The sequence below is a fragment of the Hylaeus volcanicus genome, chromosome 7 (genome assembly GCF_026283585.1).
Source record: "Hylaeus volcanicus isolate JK05 chromosome 7, UHH_iyHylVolc1.0_haploid, whole genome shotgun sequence".
Taxonomy (NCBI): Eukaryota; Metazoa; Arthropoda; class Insecta; order Hymenoptera; family Colletidae; genus Hylaeus; species Hylaeus volcanicus.
The window spans coordinates 3,857,482-3,882,719 of NC_071982.1; the positions used below are offsets into that span (position 1 = coordinate 3,857,482).

Below are 25,238 nucleotides of genomic sequence, written 5' to 3' on the forward strand. Positions count from 1 at the left end.
AACGCCACACCATCTACTGAGTGATGCACCCTGTGTAAGGGACACTTGGACTCCAAAGAGCCAGTGGCCTTTTGGAAGAGCAACTGAACCATGCAAACCAGAGCAGGACCCAATCTTTCGAGCAGAATCCTAACACTCAGACTTACAATCGCCTTAGGAGGAAGTGCAAGGAAAGGGTAACGAGTACCATAAAGATCCCTGGACCCGCCCTCCTCGCGCCAGGAAGCCCGACCTTTAAAAACTCATCGATTTCTGTACGTTCGCTTGTGTGCGCCAGCGTTCGAACCGTGAGAGAAACAGATTTACAGATTAAAGAAGTAACCTGAGCATGGTTGTGTCGGTGGACACGTACGGGGATAAAGTGGATCCCCCTTCTCCCATAAAGGGACCTGGTATTACGAACCTGCTCGCTTCTCTCGATGGCAGTGACCTGTTATAGGGGGTCTCTCACGGACTGCCTTTATGCTCACGTGCGAGAGCACTCGGTTAAATGCCAACCCCAGTGCTATTGGTTAGGCCAATTCTAAGTGAAAATTCTACAAGAAATCTTGCGATTTTGCGAATGTAAAATCGATTATTGTCGATTTTTCATATATTTTTGCATTCGTACGAATTCTTATAAATTTCCCCACATCTGCATTCGTCATAAACACATAAACATCCGCAGTCTGAGAATGATCAACAATGATGAGTCACAGCATGGTGTACGAAAAGGTCAAAGGCACACCAATGAAGTTCCACGAATTTAGTCGAGCAGCACGTCATTCAGTCCTGCTTTCGCATGAGTTTCATGCGTCGACCGCCGCCATCAATAGTCACGTCGTTGTGCTGCAAGCTACGACCCGCTGCCTATCTAAAGGCAGAGCTACGTGACGGAAAAACGGATATTCCGTGTCGGAAGTTCCGTTGCTCCCGATGCTCCCGATGCTCGTACGAGAAAGAATTTTTCTAGTTTCTCCTTTGGCATTCGCACTGGTTATGAATACACGCCTCGTCGCCGGGTCGTGGATTCTGTGGATGCTTCTGGTGATATCAGAAAGTGACCTCGTCAGACGCATACCTGTGCGTTCGGTACCCGGGTTATTGTTAATATTGCAGAATGAAAGTACCCATAGAAATTCTGAACAATTCCAAACATCAGATTGTTGAATATTTTTCATTTCTATGACAATAAGAGATATTTGTCAATATTATCCACTAGACTTTGAAGTTGGTATAAACACTCTACCGATACCACTTGTGACGAAACAAATTTTTGGTAAAAATAATTATTGCAATTTACGGAACGGAATCGATGGGAACTGAGGAAAACTGTCGTATTTCGTGTTATTTTAGAGTTTGAGTATGCTACTCAACGTTTCACAAAGAGTTCATATGAAAATTGCATCGTTGGATGGATATAAACACGAGTATCTAGAGTCTAGAGTTTCAGCGAACGGAACCGATGGCCAATGACAAATGGAAATTCTGAACAATTCTGAACATCAGATTGTTAAATATTTAGTATGAATATAGAGTTTGAGTATGCTAGACAACGTTTCAAAAAGAGTTCAGATGAAAATTGCGTCGCTGGACGGACACAAGCATGAATATCTAGAGTTTCAGCGAACGGAATCGATGGGCAATCGGAGAAATTGTCGTATTTCGTGTTATTCTAAAGTTTGAATATGCCAGTAATTGCACAGTTGATCATTTTGCACAATTGAGACGTAAGATACAGTAAGACGTTGATAAAGCCGACTATAATTTTGTGTACCCGAGACTTCCAAACTGCCTGCGTTATTTCTAATTCATCACGACCATTGAAATGCATCTTCCAGGCCGATTCTCGACGATGAATGGGGAATCTTAAGCACCAAGCGGCTCAATGCATGCTAATTGGGTGTTAATTACTGCAAAGAATATCGTCTGGTGGGACACCCGTTAGATTGGCAAGGCAATAGGGTCTCGAGCTGGCCGCATTAGTAAAAGTGAACCGCTACGCCACCAACACACACCTCATCTCTTTTCCTAACGCTGCCGTCTCCCGTTATTCTGATCGACTGGAGACTTCAATGCCCGCATGTGCCATCGGACACGTCCAGCCTACCGTGCCGAATCAAATCTCCGCCGGAACGTGTTTTCGGATAATCGTCGACGCTCGTCGAACCAAGAAGCATTTGCATGCTAATTGCACGTACCTGCGAGAAAGAAACTTCGTTCCTCGACGCTAAATAAGAAACTAAAAACGATTACTGAAAGTGGGAAGCAGACATTCTCTTTTAAGAGAATGCACGTCTCTTAACGTGGGATTATTTATCAATACTGCTGGCTTCTGTAGGTCTTAAATTTGATTTCTAATTTTACTGTTTGCACTTCACTGTCTATGAAACGATTATATATAATAAGGATTTATTATATTTAATAAATCGAAAGGGACAACTTAATAATATAATTTTAACGTTCTCGCTGACAAAACAATTGTTACGTTGGTACCAAGAGGTGAAGAAAGAAACTCTCCTTTTGTTTGCTATTGGAAATTGTCTATCCACACGAACATTTCGCCCCATCTCTGCTAAACAAATAGTCTTTGGAGCGGAGAGGAGCATCCCGTGAAAGAAAGTACAAACTGTTCGAACGAAACGCCGAATACTCGGCAGTGGACATCCGCGGTGAGTTAACTTCCTTGGAATTTATTACATAGAACTTTCGAATTGTTTGCACGACCTGCCCGTAGAAAGCAGTTAAAATCGTCGAGGAGCTTTCGAGTTGATCGATCTGTGGCCATTGCGAATTCACTTATCCAGGAATCCCCTGACAGGGGGTCCTGGAGAAATATGCATTTTCAATTGTAAACAAACCCTCGAATCGTACTTTTGCCTTCCTTTTTAATATCACTGTATTCCTAAAGAAGATTGAGAAACTCCTGGATACGTTTAGAAAATTTGAAACGGTACACGTTTTGTGCCAGAAAGTGGCGTTTCTTCGCCGCGAATTCTGCAAAAGATTGTCATGCATCGGCGCTTAGAATATCTTTGACTGATATTCTTCCTAGTCACGGGAAGCCTTTTTATCGTTGGCTTAGGCCAACCTCAAACCGTTCGAACGGTATACAAAAAAGTATCGGTATTCTTGTTCGGACTGATCGAATTTTATTATACAGGGTGCTCTAGTCGAAGCATCGTGAGTATGCGCAAAGATTATGCAATTTAATAATAATCTTAATTTATTCCGTCTTTTTTTATTTCAAGACAACTTCGTTAATTTTGTATTTATATTTTTTACTTAACTAGCAACGTTTCGCGATAAAAGGAAACGAGCGTCCCGACGTCGTTAACCCGGAAAAAGAGAAAGAAGACTGCCAAGTATTTTAAAAGCTTTCCCCGCCGCCGCAAGACCGGTATTGCTCCTTTACCGGAAGTATAGTATGAAGCGGAATTTCTTCGCGGTTAAGAGCCGCCTGGTAAAAGTCTGTCACGGATCTCGCTGTTATTTCGTATTATTTGTTCGCCTGCAGCCATCGAATGCGACAATTACGTCATCGACACCTGCAGTCGAACGACCAGAATATTCCAGGAACTCGTTGATCAATAGGAAGAACGATTATAAAATGATTATAAAATGATTATAAAATTACATCGGTTCGTTAAAATATTTGGAATGTTTAAAGTCGTCATACTGAAACACACCAAGGGACCCAAGAATGGTAACAGGAAGAAAAGGAATTTTCTCAAATGATTGTAGCATAGTACACGATATTTAAAATGGTGTAAAGAGCTGGGAAAAGAACTCATGGCTCTGCTGTGATTGCTCGAGGTGCGCGCAGCTTCTGGATTCCTCGTAATTAACGTGACGACGACCCACTGACCCACTCGATCGTCGATTTCAGGAAACCCTGAAAGATCAGAGTGTAACATAGCCCACAGAGTGCGATTCTTCATAATTCACGAGCGCGAGAATCATCTTAAAAACTTTCAATATTACGTTCAATTGATAATACTAATATTAATCCTTTGCGGTCGTTTTAAATTTAGACGAACTTTTCCGATTAATGTATCTAATCTCCAATTATTAATCAGCTGTAATTTAACATTACAGAGTGTCTTAATTGGAGCACGAAAGTATTCAAAGTTTATTCCTAGTGCTCGAATACTTGCAAAATACTAAAAAATTAAACTATTCGTACGTTTCTAACTCGACTCAACACATTTCTGTTCCTAATAATTAAAATTGAATTATTAAACGAATTCCTGCGCCATTCGGATTCCTATCGAGCAATCGATCGGTGATCCTTTTTCCCCTGGCACCAAAAGGAAAAATCACCAGGAGAAAGGCTCAAATTCCGCTCCGGACCCAAATAAGAGTATTCGAGCAACGTAAAACGCGCGCGAGCACGCATCGTCCTGGAAATCAACAGGATTTACGTCGACGCCAGGAGGAACCAGTGATTTCAACGCCTGGGGAATCACTTCGCAGAAACGCGCAGTCGTCCTTCGGCCATAAACGAAGGATAAGCGGTAACGTCACGAATAAACACCGAGGGAACTCTGGATCCCACTATTTGCATACTAATGCCCCATTCGCGATCGGTTCGGAATGCAAGCCCGTTTTTCGGGGCTTCTTCGGTTCGAAGTATACACTTTACGTATCTTTTTGTTGCTCCTCATATTCGAAACTGAGGAATAAAAACGTCTGCTCGGGATGGGATGGTCCCGATAAAGCTGGAACTTTTTTAGATTCTCTAATCTAAGATCCTGTCTGTAATTAAGGGAGTGAAATATGATTAGAGTCGTGTCTTGATGGGCTGTTTCTATGGCTTGATACAAACTTTATTCGCAGAGTAAAATATGGGACTTATCGTATCCCGAAATGGAGCGAGTATGTAAACAAATATAAACGACTCAATGGAGAATTGGTTTGAAACTATATTTTCAAAATAAAATATGAGACTTATCGTGTTCTACAACTAACTGAATACATGAACAAATGGCAAATGGCACGATTCAATGGCAAATTAATTGGATCGAAAAAGCATTCGTCAATAATTTTCTGAAAGATTATTACACGATATGTAAGAAAAACTTACTGGATTTTTCCACGTTTTTCTGAAACTAACGTGCACTTAACCGAAACATTCCCAACCGAAAGTAATTCAGCGCAAAATCGACTGTTTCCACAAACGATTTCCTCGTCGATTCCGCGAAAAATATTTCCCTGTAACGATTAATTCTCGTCGTTCCCCTTACGTTCCACTTTCCTCGGCGCGGGTCGAGAGTTGCGAAATTACTGAAACTCGCGAGGCATGCGAATCGTTTCGCGGATCGTTTCCCAGTACGAAAATCCTCGTCATTGGGCCACGGTCAGGGTTCTCGGTCACGCGATCCTGCGTTCGCGTTTTCAGTCTTCACGCGACCCATTCCTGAATTTTTTCCTTCCTTCCCTGTCCACGGGCGAGCTCGTGGCTAATTACATGGAAAACCGGCATCCGGTTCCGTCGGCGACCAGCTTTTAATCTGAAGAAGTCATAGAAATCGCGGAGGGGAGGACAGGAAATACCAAACTAGATTCGTCACGTCCTCAATCTCGCTAACCAGACGCCGCTCCCCTTCTTGCTATTTATTTTTTAGAGGAATTACGACTCTGACACGAACAAGTAAATAACCGACGAGCAGAGGTAGCCGCGATTGATTGCAAATTGAATACAGGATCGGACAAAGATGCTAATGAAGACTTCCGTGAAGAATTATCTATCATTGATCAATTTTAGCTCGATTACTACTCTTATGTTAAATTATGTTAAATTACAGCTTATTAATAATTGACGATTAGATAAATTAGTCGCGAGAGTTTGTTATGTAGCTCGATTACTACTCTTATGTTAAATTATGTTAAGTTACAGCTTATTAATAATTGACGATTAGATAAATTAGTCGCGAGAGTTTGTTATGTAGTCGGAGCGACGGCTGTTCGATCTAAAAATACATTTTCGTTATTATCCGAGGCAATGTATCTCTCATAAAACAGTTCTACCGAGTGTGCTAAATGTGCAGGTTTATTGCGGCAATAAAAATTGTAATACAACTCGCTCGATTATGAAAACTTCGCATAAGAAGTTCGAGAAATCTCGTTAGCAGCATTATACAGGTTGGATCGCATACCCTTTTATCTGATAAAAAGAGTTAACGTCAAAATTAAACACTGTGGCGCGTTAATAACAATTAAACTCATCATTTACAGGATAAGGTTGCGCCTCAAAGATTTTTATCAAAAAATGTACTATCCTTCTACTCAGTAATTACTTCTCCTTGCAGTACAACGTACAACTTCATCCAATCATACTCTGTACTACTTTCCACCAAGATTTGCCAAACGACAGATCATTACCAGCGTACCAAAAAAAAAAAGGACGCGGGACAAGTTGGTAGAACCGTCGCCATGATTAATGGTTACGACTGTGGCCCCTATTACAGCCGAAATGCCAAGCGTATGCTTCGATTCGTCGCGTTGCGCAACGAACGTACGCGATTTCGCCTTCGCGGTCGCACGGCAGGAACGGACGTCCAGACGGCTCGACCTGGAGACCTCGAATCGGCTTCTGTCAAAAGAGAATCACACGCATTCAGGTCTTCCACGGTACGCGCGCAGTCTCTGACCTATAAAGGGCGGGTCGGTGAGCTCTGACACAGGTGCGCGCTTATCGGAGGCCCGCCACCTGCCCGGGACAACGGACCTCTGTCTGGTACCTGGCTCTTTTCCCTTGGACGGTTTACCTGGCCTTGAACACCACCGAAGGTGTGACAAATGAGGAGTCACTGGGCTGAAGAGAAATCGGGGGAAAGAAAGATAGGAGAATTCTTGGGACAGTGGGCATCTTCAGAGGTTTGGCTTGAAGTCTTGGGAAGACTAGCAGATGCTTTTGGTGAGATTCTTGGAAAGCTTAAGGATTTAGAAATTTAAATATTGATAGGCTTAGAACCTAGAGTAGCTCTGGTATAGGCTGATGATGAATCCTGGCAAAATGAAGAATCCTGGGACTAACTCGAGATTAGATAGGTGTCACAAAACGAAAAGACACGAATTTGAGCTTGACGAACCTGGAATATTCTACATAAACAGTATCTCCAAGGAGTCAACTAAGAACAAAGCTAGTAAACACAGGTTTTCCTTGAGAAACCCGGCCTCCAGCTCTCTACCTGGGGATTCCGAATGAAAGGACACTAGTTTCTTCGGAGTTCAGACGACAGTTTTTCTTTCACCCGTCCGCGCGATGCATAGTTGCAATAACAAGTCGTTAAGTTAAATATTTATGAGAACTAATTTATCGCTCGTGAATTCCATTACGTGCCCCGCTTCCAAAAGCAGTTGGTGCCCTCGCCAATACTACTTCAGTCGTCGAATTCCTAGTCTGGCGGATCATTCTCGAGATTCTTTCGAAAGAACTTTCTTCGTCGGTGTCTAGATCGTCGGCAGATCGGTTGGTGAAGTGTTCAGAACTAATTCAAGCCCCGCGTTAACGAACTCGGACTACTTTCCTTTCGCACGGCTGATGTAATCAGCCACGATTAAAATTGTAAATACACCCCGGTAGGTGTTCGACGCGTGTGTATTCCAGGGTGCACCCGTACGAGGGATCGATCATAATGCAACTGGAACAGGTGCTACGTTTCCTTTTATGTGGCATGACGATTTTGCAGTTGGCAGCCGAGGACAGTTTGGGAGTCAGTTAATTCTTTGACTGCGAAGAACGTATATTTACGTTCTCGAGAAATGGGCTCGGAGAAATCTTTGTACTCGTTAAATCAATTTTTAAAAAATATCAGCTAACAGGGGATGATAAGAAGAAACTTCTTTATATTTACAATTTATTCGTACGATGCTTTGTTTCGAAGATAAAAATTGAAACGTTAGAAGTTCGTTGGAAAAATTGAATTTTAGGAAAAAGGTCTTCTAAGTTTTCGATTTATATCTCTGAAACTAAACGTTGTATGAATAAATTATAAATATAAAAAAAATTCATCTTACCATTCCCTATAAGTTGAAATTTTTTTTATAAACACACGTTTACGCCTCTTGGAATTTACAACAAAAATCGTCCCGCCTATATGCATACAAAATGGGCCTACATGCTTGAGAACTAGATCCCCCTAAATTCAAAAGTGGTTCTGGGAACACTCGTTTAAAAGTAGCCAGTGCACAAACCACAAGAAGTTTAGATGAAGATTTTCGCGAGGAAAAGACACCAGGGTACATCGGTAGGCATATCAGCATGAGTCAGAGCATAGGAAGCTCGAAGACAAAGTCCCCTGCCAATCGTTCGACGCGCAATAGCTCGACCAGTGGCGACAAAACGCTGCGTTGCATCATCGCCAGGGGAAAAGGCGAGAGAGCTATTAGCGTTCCTCCATAAAATCAACTTAAGAATGCCCATTTCCCTCGGCACAATTCCATACACCCCATCGGGCGAAGGGTTCCCGAGGCAGGTACGGCGACACGGCAAGTCAGGGAGTGCCTCTCTCGAGGCAGAAAAGCGGCGGGAGAGAAAGAGGGATCAGGTCGGCAGTGGTGGGGCCCCGACCGACGGAGTCTCACGCCTTCCATCGGGCATCAGTCCAACGAGGAGCGTACAGGCGGTCGCAGCTCGCTGTTCCACTCGCATTCGTGCCGCGTTCGGTGGGCCCGAAGGGACTGTCCAGGACGCGGTGTGTCCTTCGTTGTCGTTCGTGAAAACGGTTCCCGGTGAATCCTGAAGGATATCGAGATTCGTCGGTGGTCGGCGTTCAGGATCGCCAGGTAAACGTAGAAACAGCGCCATCTGTGTGTACGGTTCAGCGTCCGCGGTCGAGGCGAGAAGGGATCGCGGAACGGAGCGACCAGGAACGCAGAGACGAGCGTGCAGCGCCATTTTCCGTTGTTCGGAGCCGATGAGGTTCGCAGGAACTTCGGAGACGACGGCTCGCGTGGCTGACGCCTGCGGCCGCGCCTCTGGATTCCAGAAGAGCTGCGCAGAGGGTCCGCTGAATTCCACGTCGCGTCGGTAAGCATTCGCCCGTCGGTGTGCCGGGTGTGTACCTGTCGATCGGCACACGTGGAGGCGAGGGGCAATCGGGAGGACGTCGACGCCACTGGTATACGCTGCATACCACAGAGGACCCGGCTGGCCAGAGTGGGAGGTTGGAAAAGGTTGGCGAGAGCCAAGAGAGACGGGGCGACTGAGAGCCCAGGCAGAGGGAAGAGGAGTGCTGGTCGCCGGGTGGGGGAGGCCGTCAGAAGGCGGCCATAATGGCCTGACGCGATCTCGAGCGAGTGGCGGCTACAGCTGCTGCGAAATAGCGGAGAGCGGCTCTCCTCGTCGTCCACGCACGCGTATTTTGCAACGTCGGACGGGCTGCGTCTTTGGAAAGTGACTGCGTAATCGCGAGTGAAGTGAGTTACCGGGTGGAGTCTTCGAGATTCCGTGTGCACCGTGGTTGGACCGCGTGTTGTGCTTTGGATGTCGTTTACGGATGGTGTTCGATGGTTCGGGAGTTCTTCATCGAACGTAGCATCTTCGTGATCGTGCATGGTCTGCTCGGGCTCGACGTTTGACTTGTACCTTGGGTCAAAGGAGGGAGACGACTCTCTATTCGTTGCTTCGTCGGGAAGATCATCTGGAAAGATGAGGGGTGCCAATCAGGATTCGGCAACGCCGTATTGCCGGTGCAGAGTCCTCTATCTGGGCAGCTCTGTGCCACACGCGAGCAAAGAGGGTTTGCTGGGTGTTCAGGAGCCGCTTAGGGAGCTGTACCCCGAGCAGGGTGCGCTGGGAGCACGTGGAATCGACTCCTGGCTGAGCGTCTGGAGCAACGGCCTTTTGCTTGAGAACGTCGACGAGCACCGCAAAAAGGTCACCAGGTTCTTCCCCATTGAAGCGCTGCACTATTGCGCGGCTGTTCGACACGTAAAAGGCGGAAGCGGGGACTCGTCGAACACGAGGTTCCTACCTTTGGACTCGCCGTTCGCTAGGACGCCTAGCGCCAACCATCCGCCTCTGTTCGCCGCCGTTTTGAGACGGACGACTGGAATCAAGGTTCTCGAGTGTCATGCCTTCATTTGCAAGCGTGATATGGCGGCCAACGCCCTGGTCAGGTGTTGTTTTCACGCGTACGCAGACAGCAGCTACGCCAAGGGCCTGGACCCGACGACAACGACGACAAACGGTGTGACAACCGGTCATCCTTCGAATAACAGCCTCTATCACACTCTCGGAGGCTCCAGCACCACTTTGGATAGCCCTCAAGCCACTCGTCTGGACAGTACCTCGACAGATGACCTGAGCCTTTACAACGGCGACGAGAACCACAAAGTTTGGGCCAGAGGTCGCGACGAGGTCGACGGCTTGTATCAGGAGCAAGGCACCTTGCGAAGCACCAAGGGCTCCAGACCGCGGCAACTAGTCGCTCCACCTCCTCCGCCACCGCCACCACCTCCCCCTGCTCAACCCTTGCTTCTAGAGGAGTCTTCGTCCTCCTCCGTTCGCAGGAAAGCGAACAAGAAACTCAAGAAGCTGAAGAACCGAGCACTACACGAGGATCCGTTGCAGCAGGCGCATCTCCACCCTCAGCTTCACCAGGGAATGTATACAAACGGCCATGGGCATCACACTCTGGGTCACCCAGTGAGGCAACAGCACTATCACCCGCACCCCTTACCACCGAGCAGTCGATCCGTCGCGGGTACTCTGGCCAGACCAGCCCCGGTTCTTCTAGTGCCAGCCGCCACGCTACCCAGGAAGGCCCATCATCATCCACGGGGCCTCAGGCCCATTCCAGCTGCCGCCCCCATTGTCCCGATGTATGCCCCGCTGCCAGTAGTGACTCCGCCACCAGCAGCAGCCATGTACGCAGCGGGTACGTACGGCACAGCCGGGAACAGGGGCAGAAGGCAACACCCTGACGGGGAGTCCTCGACTCTGGGGGCTTCCAGAAGGCTCGCCGCGTCTCACGCAGACCTGACAACGGCGGAGATGAATCGTGCCGGAGACAGCCCCGAGAACGAGTCCCGTTTCGGTACTGGTATCTACCGACGGAAGGGCCACCTGAACGAAAGGGCGTTTTCTTATAGCATCCGAGCGGAGCATCGCAGCAGGAGCCACGGCAGCCTGGCCTCTCTAGGCTTCAGCGGACAGAACGGCACCGCGCTGCCCAAGGAGGAGAAGAAGGACAGAGAGATAGCCCAACTGGTCGCCGGCTTGAACCTGGACGACAGTCCAGAGAGAATACTGCCCCAGGCGAACTCCAGGAGCGGGTACTCCCATCATCAGCAGCAACAGCTCCAACCGCTGCCCAGGCCCCGGCCTCGTTAGGACTCTCCGGACATCCAACGTCGACTCGCAAGTGCGTCTTAGAATGGAAGTTGCCAAGCGTCCCGTGATTCTTGGGCTAGATAGAGTTAGGGTTAGCTTCTCATCCTTGACGATAGAATAAACACCCCTATAAGTGAATCACTCGTTTCTAGTTGAACGGAACGTGGTAACCTCTTGTTTATTGACTATTGGGAACCGACCGAATGTTCTTTGATGTGTTTTGTTTAGAAGTATACTTGTTTTTTTAAATAGACTGTCTCCGTTTTCACTCGTTTTAAGGAGTCCGCGATGGACTGCTAATCGGGCCACGCGTTTAAGGAGGAAAGAGTCCGTTTCTCCGGGGCAAACGATCTATTCGTTCGCGGCGTTAGCGTGGAAAACCGTGATGGGTGGCCTGACCGACTGGTTCAGTTGGCTTTCGATTCTCAGAACAGCGTTTGCCCGAGTAGGAAAATTACTCGGGCAAAAAGCCGACGGAGGCTCATCTTCATCGTCAGGTTTCTACCTGTGACCCCGTTAATCTTATCTTGAAAGTCGATCGCCCTCGAATAAAGGACTTCGATCGTTCCTGGGGGCTCCGACAAGATTGGAAGCGCAGAAATCTTTGTTTAAACAAACGAATTCAGAGTCCAGAGTCAAATCTTGAATGGTACAAGGTGTTCCGAGAGAATAACTTATCATCCAGGTGAGATCAGTGGTTCCAAATATTTTTGGAGAAAGTTGTCCCACGCCAAGAATCTCGTTTGCCTTCGTCGAAGCATCGGAGAGGTCTCACATGGTTCTCAGTATTTTGAATTATTCTCGAATTTCCAGGTCGTCTCGGGATAATTAGTGTCAGGTCCAATTAGCGATGTTGATTGAATAATTCTCATCGATCAACGTTAGCTGAAAGGGGTTTGCAGAAGTACGATGACATAATGTCTTCGCGAGGCGTAACGACCTTCCTGTCGCGAAACGAGCTAATTAGACGGGCTCGAATTATTGTCGCCCGAGAAGATCGTTTTAATGACTGAAGCTCGTTAGATGACGAAACCGCGCGATCATGCAGCTCGCTATCACGTTATATTGTCTTTGAGAAAACGACCAGGTAGCTTCACGGAAGATACAGGTGTCTTCAGGCGTAACCTGATTTTTGAGGTGACAGTTACACGGGAAAGTTCATTTTCTCGTTAGACAATCAACCAATTTCAATTTTCCAGATTTATGGTGATTCCTTATTGGTTAATAGGTTTACTTCTACGTTAGGAGGAACTGCTGGTTAAAGAAGTGCGATCGTATCGGCGCCTAAAGAGGGTGCCTCTGTAATTGGCAATATTTGTCTATATTCTCTCAGCAATTTTTGCCAACACGAGGAGAACAATTAAATTACTTTTTTCTCGGTTGAACAATTACAGAAGAACTGCGGAAAATTGTGAAAGGACTAATTCGTCGGTGAAACAATTTTTTTTTCTGTGAAAGGTAATGGCGTCGATTTAAATTCCTTCTTCGCAAGTTTCAGCCGGCTCGTTCGTGAGAACGCGAACGTTATTCTTAATTGCGTGAGAAAAATAAATTACGATCAGGTAGGGAAACTACGACAGGGTAGCATGAAATTATAACTTCGATACACCGGGTAGCATGAAATTAAAACTTCGTGCCTTGTTCTATCTACACAGACAGTAAAAAAGATTCTACGCGTTCAAAGTCTCGTAAAAGTAGAAATGAAATATGAGATTAAAATAAATGACAGACTTCTCAAGGTGAACCTCACTGGAAGACATATCCACTGATTAGCCTTTCGTAAGTCTAATTAGAGGCAAATTGTCGCTACGATAATCTTGAACGCATTCATAAGAATTAATTAAATATATCTTTTAATATTTCTGTACTTTGTACTATGGTTAGAAAATATCGAGTCGTTAAAGAATTTATAGTTTTGAATAGTCGTCGCGTTGGTTGTGGAATGAAAGATTGCAAGAGCATTAGAGTTAATAGAGAAGGGAAGAGGTTGGTGGCGTCTTCCGTTGGTATCAAGTCATTTTCTGTGGGAAAATTGACCGTGATGATAATCAGCCGTTATTTAATGAAACACGGGACACTGGAATCACGTTTGACATTTTGACATAGAGTAAATAATCACGCGAATCCATGGGAAAAAGAGTCCGTGAAGTCTTGATGTAATCTTGTACGGTAGTGGCAATACCACCACCTGACGTAGCCAGTAATCCGTTCCGGTCAATTAACGGAGAATGTAATTAGAACGAGGCTTAATGGAGTGGGAAAATTCGCGAGACATTGGGAAATTAGGGTCGCCAAAAAGTGAAAAACTGAGATCATAACAAAATTGGAAAAATTGAAAGCATTGAAAATTGGGAAATGGAGATCACGGAAAACTGGAAAATTGAGGTATCAAAGAATTGGAAAATTGAAAGCATTGAAAATTGGAAAATGGAGGTAACCAAAAGTGGAAAATTCAGAAAAATTGGAAAAATTTGGTGTCCAAATACTGGAAAATTGAATTCACAAAAAATTGGAAAATTAAGAGCATTGAAAATTGGCAAATGAAGGTCACCAAAACTGGAAAATTGACAATATTCCAAATCTGAAGTCGAGCAATTCCGAAAGTTTAAAAATTCGAAATCTACCCGTAGGACGAGTTCGTGATAATATTCGTCCAATAAATTCAGACGTCGATAAAATCGGCGAATACATAATTAGACTCGGCATTTTTCCGACACGATTCAGTCGCGCTCGTGTTTGTTGGCCATCGAACGTGTTTATGTCGAAACTGGTTGCAGAGACTCGCTCGTATGCACCGATAAATACTCATTGCCATCGGCGCGTATGCATATACAATTAAGCTTGATTATCATCGATTCGTGGTCGATGTCAGCCGGTTCCACGCGTTGCGTTTCGCAACATCAGACTGATTTTTATCCCTGACCTGGCTCGCGTCTCGTTCGTTCGCGCTAAAACAGCAAGGCACACATTTTTCTCGTTCCATTTGTCTTTTTTTCGAGATTTCACTTGTTCCCGAACACTTTCTATTTCATTCAAATCGAATTTAACGAGCCTGTAATTGCACTCAATTTGAATTAAACTTCTTCTACTTCTACAAAATTATTCTGTTCTAAGCGTAACTAAAAACAGATCATACCTCGCTACTCCATTTGAAATTAAAATTTCGAATTTACTAACGTTACGCTAAATTATACTTGCAGGCTTATTCTTGCAATCAACAATAATTTTCCTACACGGTTGTGGAATTCCATCGACGATCTGTTTATCAAAGATGCGCAGAAATGACAGAGCTTGCGTCACTCAACATCTTTTACTCGTGATGCTGCCTTAATTAACATAGTCACGCGATTTTCCCTCCAGCATAAAAATAAAAACGAAGTCCCGCGTAAACATTGTTAATGGTCGCTTTAACGCACGCAAATTACCATCGCTGATCAAACCGATCAAATCCAATCGAATATAAAGTAGAAATGATTGGTTCTAAGCATTTATTTTCAAATTAATTATCCATAATCGCATCGACCACTTACTGTGCTTCTGTTTCGCAACGAGTTTCTCGATTGAAAAAAAATGTATCGCGAGGCGATATTTGTTTCAAGGCGCTACAACTGACCGAATTAGCGGTGAATGCATAATCGGTTGGAAATACAGTCCCACGTGCGATTGGACAGCCTCCTTCGCTCGCTAGATTTATATTTTTTTCGACAAGAGGCTGGAACGATGATATGTAAATTAAATGATATGGATCCGATACGACTGCTGGAAGTCGGACACTTTTTTATCTACCCTGAGGAAATTCCAGGGTGATGACTAGGTGTTCACCTCAAAGGATTTATGCAAATTAAGTGCGTAGAATCCTTTATAAATCTATGTTAATATAGATCCATATGAATTAAATATGATAAAATTGAGGTCAGTGAAAATTGGGAAATTGGAAGCATCGAAAATTGAGAAATTGAGACTACGGAAAATTGCGAAATTGGAAGCATTGAAAATTGAGAAATTGAGATCACTGAAAATTAGGAAATTGGAAGCATTGAAAATTGGGAAATTGGAAGCATTGAAAATTGAGAATTTGAGATCACTGAACATTGGAAAATTGAAAGCATTGAAAAGTGGGAAATTCGAAGCATTGAAAATTGAGAAATTGAGATCACTGAAAAGTGGGAAATTTGAAGCATTAAAAATTAAGAAATTGAGATTACTGAAAATTGGGAAATTGGAAGCATTGACAATTGAGAAATTGGAAAATTGAAAGCATTGAAAATTGGGAAATTGGAAGCATTGAAAATTGAGAACTTGAGATCACTGAAAATTGGGAAATTCGAAGCATTGAAAATTAAGAAATTGAGATTACTGAAAATTGAGAAATTGGAAGCATTGACAATTGAGAAATTGAGATCACTGAAAATTGGAAAATTGAAAGCATTGAAAATTAAGAAATTGAGTCATCAAAGCTAAAAAATTTGGGAAATCCATAATATTTAAAAACCGAAGTCGAGTAATTCCTAAACATTGGAAATATGAATTATTTAATTTCTAGTGAAATTAACAATCGTTTACCAATTAGATTCGTCCACTTTGCCAAGGAATATTGCAAGATTCTCAGATTTTGTTAGCCTTTCCTCTTCAGCAGCACATCGTCACGGGGTTTCTTGTGACGAGCGGAAACGATCGTGTAGGCAGGCTAGACAATCGTTTTTCGTAAGAGTTTCGCGGTCAGAGGAGTTCATGAAACGTTGACCCAGTGACACTTATCGCTCGACGAATAAAACGGCTGTCGCATGGCGGTGTTGGGACACCACGAAAATTCCTTTCACTGTTCGTGAATTAAAGGCCAATGCTTCGCCATGCATTGTCTCCGCGCGAAGCCCTTTCTTAGGTGTACCAATCCATGTCTAATCGCACTGCGAGTATCTGGAAAGCAAATAAAATTCAATTAGAATTGGATGTTTATGCAAATTTATGCTTCCACAGACATGGATATGGACTTCGAAATTTAAATTAAACTGTTCCTATGTATTTTATTACTGATTCTTCACACATATTTTTGTATAAGTACACATCATCATGCGTATTCCCGTATTTCCAATTGTTATAAAACCACAAAAACTGTGCAAGAAACGAACAAAATATTGAATAGCACGGAACAGAAAAATTTATTTAAATGTCGAATTTGATTTCTTTGAATATCGCCGAGACTTAATCTCAGGAACCTGTCGCGGTTTCTGGCCACCCAATTCTGGTTTCCACGCCAAGGCTGCCATTTTTTGACCCCCTCCCAGGACAGGTATACCCGTTCACTGTGCGCACACGACAGTTTTATTTTTTGCAACTTGGAACGACAGCTACCGAGCGTAGAAATCAGTGCCAAACGCCATAAAACGTCCGACTTCGCGACTCGTATCTTCGTTTTTCGATCGTCCTCGGCGTTCTGTCCTTTCGCTATGGCAGGGGGCTCGGGTTGTTTTACACGGCAGGATGACACGCGAGTTTTCGTGGATGCTTGGCCATTATTAGATTGGAACGGTTCCTCTGCTTCTTACGGTTCTCAAAAACGAGTTCAGTACAGGTAAAAAGCGATCGAATCGCGAATATAATTAAAGACCATGACGCAGGAGCTGGCTATCTTAAAAAGTAACATTTGTACCTCCTTACTTAATTAGAAGGATGCAGAAAATGTGAATTTTCATTTCACGGATCGAAGACACGAAGAGAAAGCGAAGCAGAACTCCGATTCCAATCTGATCCTGATAAAAAGAATTTGTTGTTTCACCTTTCATTGTATTTTTGTTTGTCTAAATTAAATATTTTGTTCTGTTTTCGCTGTTCTAGGCCTGCGCGTCACGAAACACTTAACTGTCACTCTCCAGCGGCCATTGAAATAGCTAAACGACCGAGAAAGATTATATTTTATCAAGCAAACGAAGGATCTGTTTTTAACGAACATTTTAGTGCTCCGTCAGACCAGCATAACGTTAATGGACTTCGCGAGGGAACTTTAAACCAGTGCAACAGCTAGATCCAAATTTATCTAGCTATTTTTACTACGATGTTTCTTTTCTAGAATTCTTGTTTTTTTTTTTCCTTGTAATTATATTTCGCGACAGAGAGTACCTACAGTTTTTCTCCATAACGAAAGGATCGAATGGAACTATGAACGAGCAACTCGACACTCCGCTGGTCTTCCAGATCCTCGAGTTTCATTATTTGATGTATCCGTTTCGTTAGAAGACCGCGAAGCGTCGATTTCTTTTTTTTCTTTCTTTCTTTTTAAAAAAGCAATTCTTGATTTTAAGTCGCCCTTAAGTTCCAAGCCGGACACAGGTGCAACTGGAACTTATTTATTTAATCGCATGTGCCAGATGATTGTACGAAAGCTCGACAATAATTGTTTTTCTTCGACCCTTTAGCCAAAAACTCGTCTTTCGTGATAAATATTTGCAGAGCCATGTTCGTCCTTCCGTGGGAACCATGTTTTCTTCGAGTTCTCTTAGTATTCGATATTTAACAACAGTTTGTCGGTCTTATAAATTTCTCTGCGAATAGTTACACTTTGGAGTTAAAGGGTTACGAATTGTTAAGGATCGATAGTAACAATTAGAATTTTTTACAAAATTGCGATTGTATTGATTCTTCGTTTGGCAAACTCGGAAGGAATAGGAGAATCGTCGTTTTAAATACAGTAATCCCTCGATATAACGACTCGAGAGGGGTCGACCGGTGTCCTTATATCGAGGTATTACTGCGAATAGGAAAATTAGAGTTTTAAGCCTCGAAAAAAATCAAAAACCGTCCAGGTAAAATTGGAATAAATGAAAAATTTACGTAGGAAAAATAAAGGTTTGCCGAACGATGAGTCAACCGATGAAAATGGCGCGAATTCATTGTGAAACGCAAACTAACGTCGTCGTTATTTATTTATCGCGCGGACGTATACCATGAACGAAAATATATGTATGTATATTTATCGCAGGAAAACGATGGAATCTCGCAGTCTTGTATCCTGGTAATTTCATTTCACACAGATAATAATTCGCCGTTGAATTTTCTCGCAACGCGCTTACGTGTGCTAGCATTCTCTTACGTAAGCCTCTAAAGACCGCCGACTCGTGCGCAGCGCCAGGAATGCCGTTCTGCGTACCGAACGTTAATAACAATCGGGTAAAATTTTAGCAAAAAAAGATACTAAAATAATCTACTACGCAAAAGTAAAACATTTGGCTCTTAACATTCGCGATGTTTGCATTCTCAAAATGTACTTGAACAAATTCTTGTGCGATTGCGTAAAATTTAAATAAACGATCGGTATCGCGCAAGAAAGGCAAACAAATTCACGAAGCGAAAAAGAAGCAAGAGATCCATGTTTTTCAACTTGAATTGCGAACCTGTTATATATATATATTGTTACGCGTCGATTGCCATGCAAAATTAATTAATAATAAACTAACAATGCAATTATAAACAAGCGTGTAGTCACTGTTATGCCACCATCGACGTTTCAAAGCGAGACAGAGGTTATGTTTCGGGGACCCCTGAAGCTGCACTCGCGCGAGCACTTTTCGAGAACGATGCTTATAAGGTAAGAAACTAATTCCATTTACTATCCATAAAAAATTTCGTAACAAAGCATCGCGTTCGTTACGATTAGATGAAAATTGACGAAGAAAATTCAGCAATTGAAATGATTTAATTATATTTTGTCGAGGTCTCTTGAAAGAGCTATAGCAACAAAAGTAGTATTTAAAAATGGCACCAAAGAAGAGTCAAGCAGCAAATTAGGGTTAGGTTTCGTATAGTTGCCCGCGCAAGAGCGCTTTCCGAAGACTATAATGCTGGTTGTCTAGGGATAACAGGAAGGGTCGAGGCACTCTGGGACGCGGATAGGATCGCCAGCATTCACCGTGACTCCAAGTCAAGCGTTTCCTGCACGGTGCACGGTGCATTACGTACGCCGCATACCTCTGCACTCTTGGACGAAAGCACGCGAGTCTCCGTCGTCGACCACATTCCGTTCTCGCGTATAATTTTCAGGGTTAACCACAGCCGACGATACGCCAGTTTCGCGACTCCCAGCGAACGTCCCTGGAATGCAAATCTCCTTGATTGGCACCTTAAGTGGAACGCCATTTTCTGTCTTTCTCTTGTAGCCTGATGTCTTTCGGAATTGCTTTTATCGTCGTCCATTTGCGCTTGGATACCTCATCGCGGTACATTCCTCTTTGTATAAGCCGCCCCATGACGCATTCGCGCACTGATTTGAGAACTGGAAGGCATCCAGACACCTCTGGATTAACTTCTATTTACTTCGAGTGCCATTCCAGTTTTCAGGGACTCCGGGATGATTAACTTTAATCGCACTTGGAATTTTGGAATTTTCTGGTAGATACGTTTCTGATCTCAATCTCCGTAGTACCTAATTCTTTCAGCAGCGGAGAACCTGAAGAATGTAACTGTACACTCGGTTAATCCCCCTTTGTGGGTTATCAGTCAAAGGCTTCATCGGACATCAAAGCATATTCTGGTTATATTGCTTCGACGCTACAAAAACTGATGAATATAACTGTAGATACTGTAGAACTGTAGCGAATCTTTTTTAGACGATGTCTACGTCAATGCTGACCCTACCTAGCATTCATTTCTTTCTGCTGGTAATCTCCACGTAATCCAGTTATTACAACTAGACAGGAATAACAAAACGTAACTGTAGATTTACGTCTTCCCAGAGGATGCCCACTGGGACTAGATACCAGGTGTCTCCTATTATTCATGGATTGGCAACGCTTCGTTCTTCTGACGATTAACAAGTAGGAAGGCAACGGGATCCGCGACCCCGGAAAAGCATCCTACCCTTTCGAGTCACGAGGTTTAATTGGAATCAATCCTCGCTGAGAGTAATGTCACGGCTAATTGACGTCACCGTTCCGATGATTCCTCGGTTAGACCTCCGCGATTCAAACGATGACACCGACTCCTTAAACGCAGTGTGTGCTAACCTTGTGCCAAGTCGAGTGCATCGAGGCGATGCACATTTCAACGTTTGATTATCGTGCGTTTGGTCTACCGCGACAGAACCTTTTCGAGGCAGCACGATCGTCGAAAGGGGATTCTTAACTCGATCAAAGCTTAGGCTATCTAGAGTACAGTGATGGAAGAAAATGAGGAAAATTGTATATTAAGATACGATTATTTCGGTCGACGATAATTTACGAAAAAGATATAAAATTAATGTAAGAATAATACATGAAGGTGTATAAGACGTACAGTTAAATTAACTAAAGCTCAAGATGTTTGGAGCATAGTGATGCAAGAAAATGGGGGAAATTATTTATTAATACATGATTATTTTACGAAACAGATATATAAGATATACATTTAAGCTACATAGAGATATATTAAAATATAAGAAGTAAATTCCTGTAAATCATAATCAATTCTGGTGAAGAATGAAAACACGAATTTTTACTCTTTCGCTGTCCATGTTTACTGTTCCTATAGCTACACAACAACGAAACAATTGAACTTCACAGAGCATGCATACCAATTACAAACATTAAGCTTTAAAATGAAACCGAATTCATGTCTTACAGTTGCCAATTATCACACGAAAATCGATATATAGTTACAATTAACGAATAAACCGCACGAACTTTTTCCAGTACCTAATAATTACTTATAATTAAAATGCCAAACACACAAGAATGCCAACAAGCATTCGGACAATTTTCGAAATCGCAGTGTTCGTGCCGGTACCGGTACCAAAGGCAGCGTTAAAACATAATTATGTGACTGCAATATTCATTACTAACGCTAGGAACGATAGCGTAATTACGCAACACGGCGAGTAACATTTCACGAATCGCTGTCGACGAATTATAGAAACATTCGTGATTCCACTCACGCCATCGTGAATCCTGTTGCATCAATTTTTACGTCACTGTCGATTTCGTTATATAAATAATCGTCCACAGCAATTCCAAGTAGCATAGTCCCGATACAACTTAATCATTTGACAATCCTTTTTTCAAATCAAGATTTCTCTTACCATTTTGAGAAAACTCGCGAGTTTTTATTTGTTCTTCCAACGATACGAGCTTCGCGAGTAATTAAAAATGCCAAGAGACGTGCCCTAATTTTTTCAACGCCTAGTACGATGCAACAGACGCGTGGGAGTACCCAGTATGTGTAACAGTACCGTTACAGATTATAATATACAAGAATTGCAAAACAGCTTGGGAATACTCCCGAAATTATAATCACAGTGGCTTCCAGAATATTTCTAAAGCAACGGTCGAAACGTCAAATAGCAGAAGTTGTTGAATTACGAACGGGAAATTAAATAATACTGAGACCAGCTTCTAATATACGACACATTATTCCACGATCGACGTTTATCGCACACTGAACTATTCTCGTCGCGCTACGTGTCAGCTTCATCGAAATAAGGAAAACAAAAGCAATCAACTTTTTAATTTTTAAGTCGAGGTTGTCATACTCTTTACTATACTTTGCTAATAAACTTTATGTAGGAATCGTAACTCGTATATTATATATATATATTTTATTGTATAACAAAAAAAAAAAAAATAGAACCTTTTAAAGAGATATATACTTTCTCCTTACAACCTAATAATTCTCAGTCTTCATATTGAGCTCTCTTTTTATTCTAAATGTACGTATATAATACTGTATGTAGCTTAACCTACTCGTTGTTTTTTTTTCTTGATAGGAACTTTTCTTGTACTATTAAGTTTTGGTTTCTCAAGTCTTCTTTCTTAACGAAATATTGTTTTTCTCCTTCTATCTTAATATATATCTATCACGTTTCCTTTGCATTGCTTGGCAGTTTTTTGCTTTTTTGATTATCCGATACTCTTCCATTTCCGTTTGTTGGTTCTTCTTATAATATCTTATTGATATCTTTAAGAAATGTGTTCAAGGTTTTATATACTTTAACCTTATGTAATTTTACTAACTCGATTGCTGACTTCCCCACTTTCTCAATTTCTTTTTGAAGTTTTGTCCATATTATGTTTTGTTCAACATTGTACAAACCACATTCAAATAAGACGTGGTCTATGTCTTCATCTTCCAGGCCATATGGACAAGTTGAATCTTCCACTATCCCTTTCCTTGCAAGCGGTGCTCTTAGATTATAGTGGTTACACCTGATCCTTGAGATCGTCCTTACTGTTGATCTGTCTAATTTATCTTTGTATTTTATAAACCAAGGTTTCTATCTTGCTCTCTTGTGATTTGGTCCTATTTCTCTCATAAAGAGAGCACCCTTCTCTCTTCCTACTTCCATTGCCTTTTCTTTGACGCTTCAATGTATCGATAGTATTTTCTATAATACTGAAGTGTTTTGGAAAAAGTGAGCATTGAACTTTCTAGTCGTTGCATTGTTCCACGTCCTCCATTGTCGTTTCTGTAATATCAGCCACGCAATAAATCACGTTACCGACAGATTGGAGAAAGACGATATTGTTTTCGCGAGACAATACCATAACTCGAGACGTAACAGTACGTGCGTGAGAAAGAACGAGACAGACGTGTGCGTGCAATACCTATTCTTGACGGTGAAGACGAGCACCGATAGGAATGTGCCACGATAACGAAGAAGACTGCTGTAACTGCTTATGTATAATAGATACCACGGCTCGCGTACACGTGAGATGAGAAAAAAAAATGCTAGGCGCGAAATTGCCAAGCGAATTCATCGAGTCGAGTTCCGTGTAACTCTTAGAGGTAATGAGAGGTCTCTGTTGGGTAAACGTTTATGTCCAACATTCGACGAATGAAAGGATATTGACGGTTCATTAGCATTGCAATATGGTATTTTTGTTACAGTTGGGACCACTGCGAGCCTGTATTACAGTTACAACGTGACACGACGATTTCCAGCTACGCACACATCTACACATTGGCGTAGAAATAGGGTCAACGATTGGAAATGATTTTTTGTTTAGAGCCTGTTCACGTTTGATCAAAGAAATTAATATCCTCGTGCGTTCGATGGTAAAGCTTCAAAATATCTGAACAACAAAAATTGCAGGTATCTCCGTCCTCGTGTCACAAATGTTCGTGATTACGATTCGAAACTTGCTGAATGTTGTGTAAGTTCGTGGACGGTGGTCATTATCGAGTTTCCTTTTTCCTTTAAGTGGCAATTTTCTTCCATCGTAATTTTCATGTAGAGAGTTGTTATTGTCTGCTGGTAGAAAATTAATTTTCTTCGAGGGGGGAGAACTCGTTGCTTCCATGGCAAAGAAAAATAAAAGCATTCCTGTTGCTAACGAAGAAATAAAATGAACGCTTGTATCGTTATTTTGTTTTCTAACGAAAAGAATGAAAAAACGTTCAGTGAAGGGTAAACGAAATTAGCCTCTTTCTCCGTTCGAGTCGCTTACAATCGGACGTTCCTTTTCGTACGAAGCAGACTGTGTAATTGCATCACGAGTCATGGCGATTGTAGTCTGGATCAAAAGGAGCACACCAAGAAAGGAAACATCGATGGATAAAGAGGAAAAGGGAACGAGGAATCGGTACGAGGCTGGTTCACGGGCGTGTTGCAATGGAGAAAATAAGTGGAACGATAAATGTTGCCATTTATATTTTAAGAGTCGATATTAATGCCTTTCTGAAAACGGGTTCGAACTGGAGCAACTGGAACCGGACGGAATTCGAAGGAAATTCTGTTCGAGAGAAGACATGATTTTGATCATGAATTAGTAGAGTAAAACACGTAGCGATTGATCTGAATGATTTATGGTACATTAAGGGGACGAATATTAATTTTAACACGTTGGAAAATTCGTATAGCGGCTTTAGAAAAATCTAGGATACCGATAGGTGCGTATGCGACTTTACGCAAAAATTGACAGCGATGGTAACTTCCGCCTTCGACCGTTCGAAGCGGTATATGTACACCAGCTGTCGCTGATGCAACCAGAGCGATGGTACAATGCATAAAATAACTGGACATTATAGCAAAGCTCGCGGTGCGTTTTAATATACACGCCTCGCAAACACGAGAAAGGAGGAACTCGCTCGACTTTCTAACAGCCAGACAATTGTATAATCACTAATATTTCCACCCTACGTATTTAATACACAACCAGAAATTAAAGTAATTTCATTTGCTGACTTCGTGGATCCCAGCATGAGAACTACTGCGTTAAGTGATGCCAGGAATCTCAAGAGAATTGTTAACAATTCTTAGAAGAATTCGCAATAGAAAGCGGTAATGGCGGGTACGCTTATCGGGTAAACGATCACTTTCGCTACAGTAATTTTTAGGCAAGAAAAAACTGGGGAAGCACACCGGAGATTAATACCTGCATGTCAGAGGATTTGATAGAACATGTAATTTCACCAGGTTCGCGAGTGTCTCGGTACCGTTAATGACTCGAATTGAAGTCAACCTCGCTCAAATCTTCGCGAACTTTGATCTCCCACCGGGCATATTACTGGTTATTAAATCGCCATGACCGTGACGAATGCAGCTCCATCTAGGAATAAGTAACTTACACTTGAATCCAAGATGGCTGCTATAAATTACAGAACTGGAGAATTCGAAACCTGACATTAGTCACAAAACTGGTTCAAATTTCCATTATTTATCGCGTATAAACAGTGGGGTATAAAATATAGAAATACTTTTATATGAATGAATGATGATCTTTATCATCAAAGTACAATGTGCGTACATTTATCGTAGTACCTCGTTGTTTTCATGGATCATAGATTTATTTGAAACACTCTGTATCAATTCGTACTTAGTAACCCCTTAAGACCTTAATCATCCCCCTGGACCCTAAGGTTTTAATTTAATTACCCTGTTCCCACTTACTCGATGTCCATGACGAATAATTGATCAGACGCTGTTACTCCCATAAATGCAGCATCCAAGATGCCA

General features: G+C 42.6%; 1 protein-coding gene across 1 annotated transcript; it reads left to right on the plus strand.

Moving 5' to 3' along the window:
* Window positions 1-7,390: 7,390 nt before the first annotated feature.
* On the plus strand, window positions 7,391-18,788 carry LOC128880218 (uncharacterized). The gene is made up of 2 exons (XM_054130047.1): window positions 7,391-11,351; window positions 17,156-18,788. Exon 1 carries the CDS (start codon window positions 9,539-9,541, stop codon window positions 11,318-11,320), a length of 1,782 nt encoding a protein of 593 aa, XP_053986022.1. The 5' UTR covers window positions 7,391-9,538; the 3' UTR covers window positions 11,321-11,351; window positions 17,156-18,788.
* The last annotated feature ends 6,450 nt before the right edge of the window (window positions 18,789-25,238 follow it).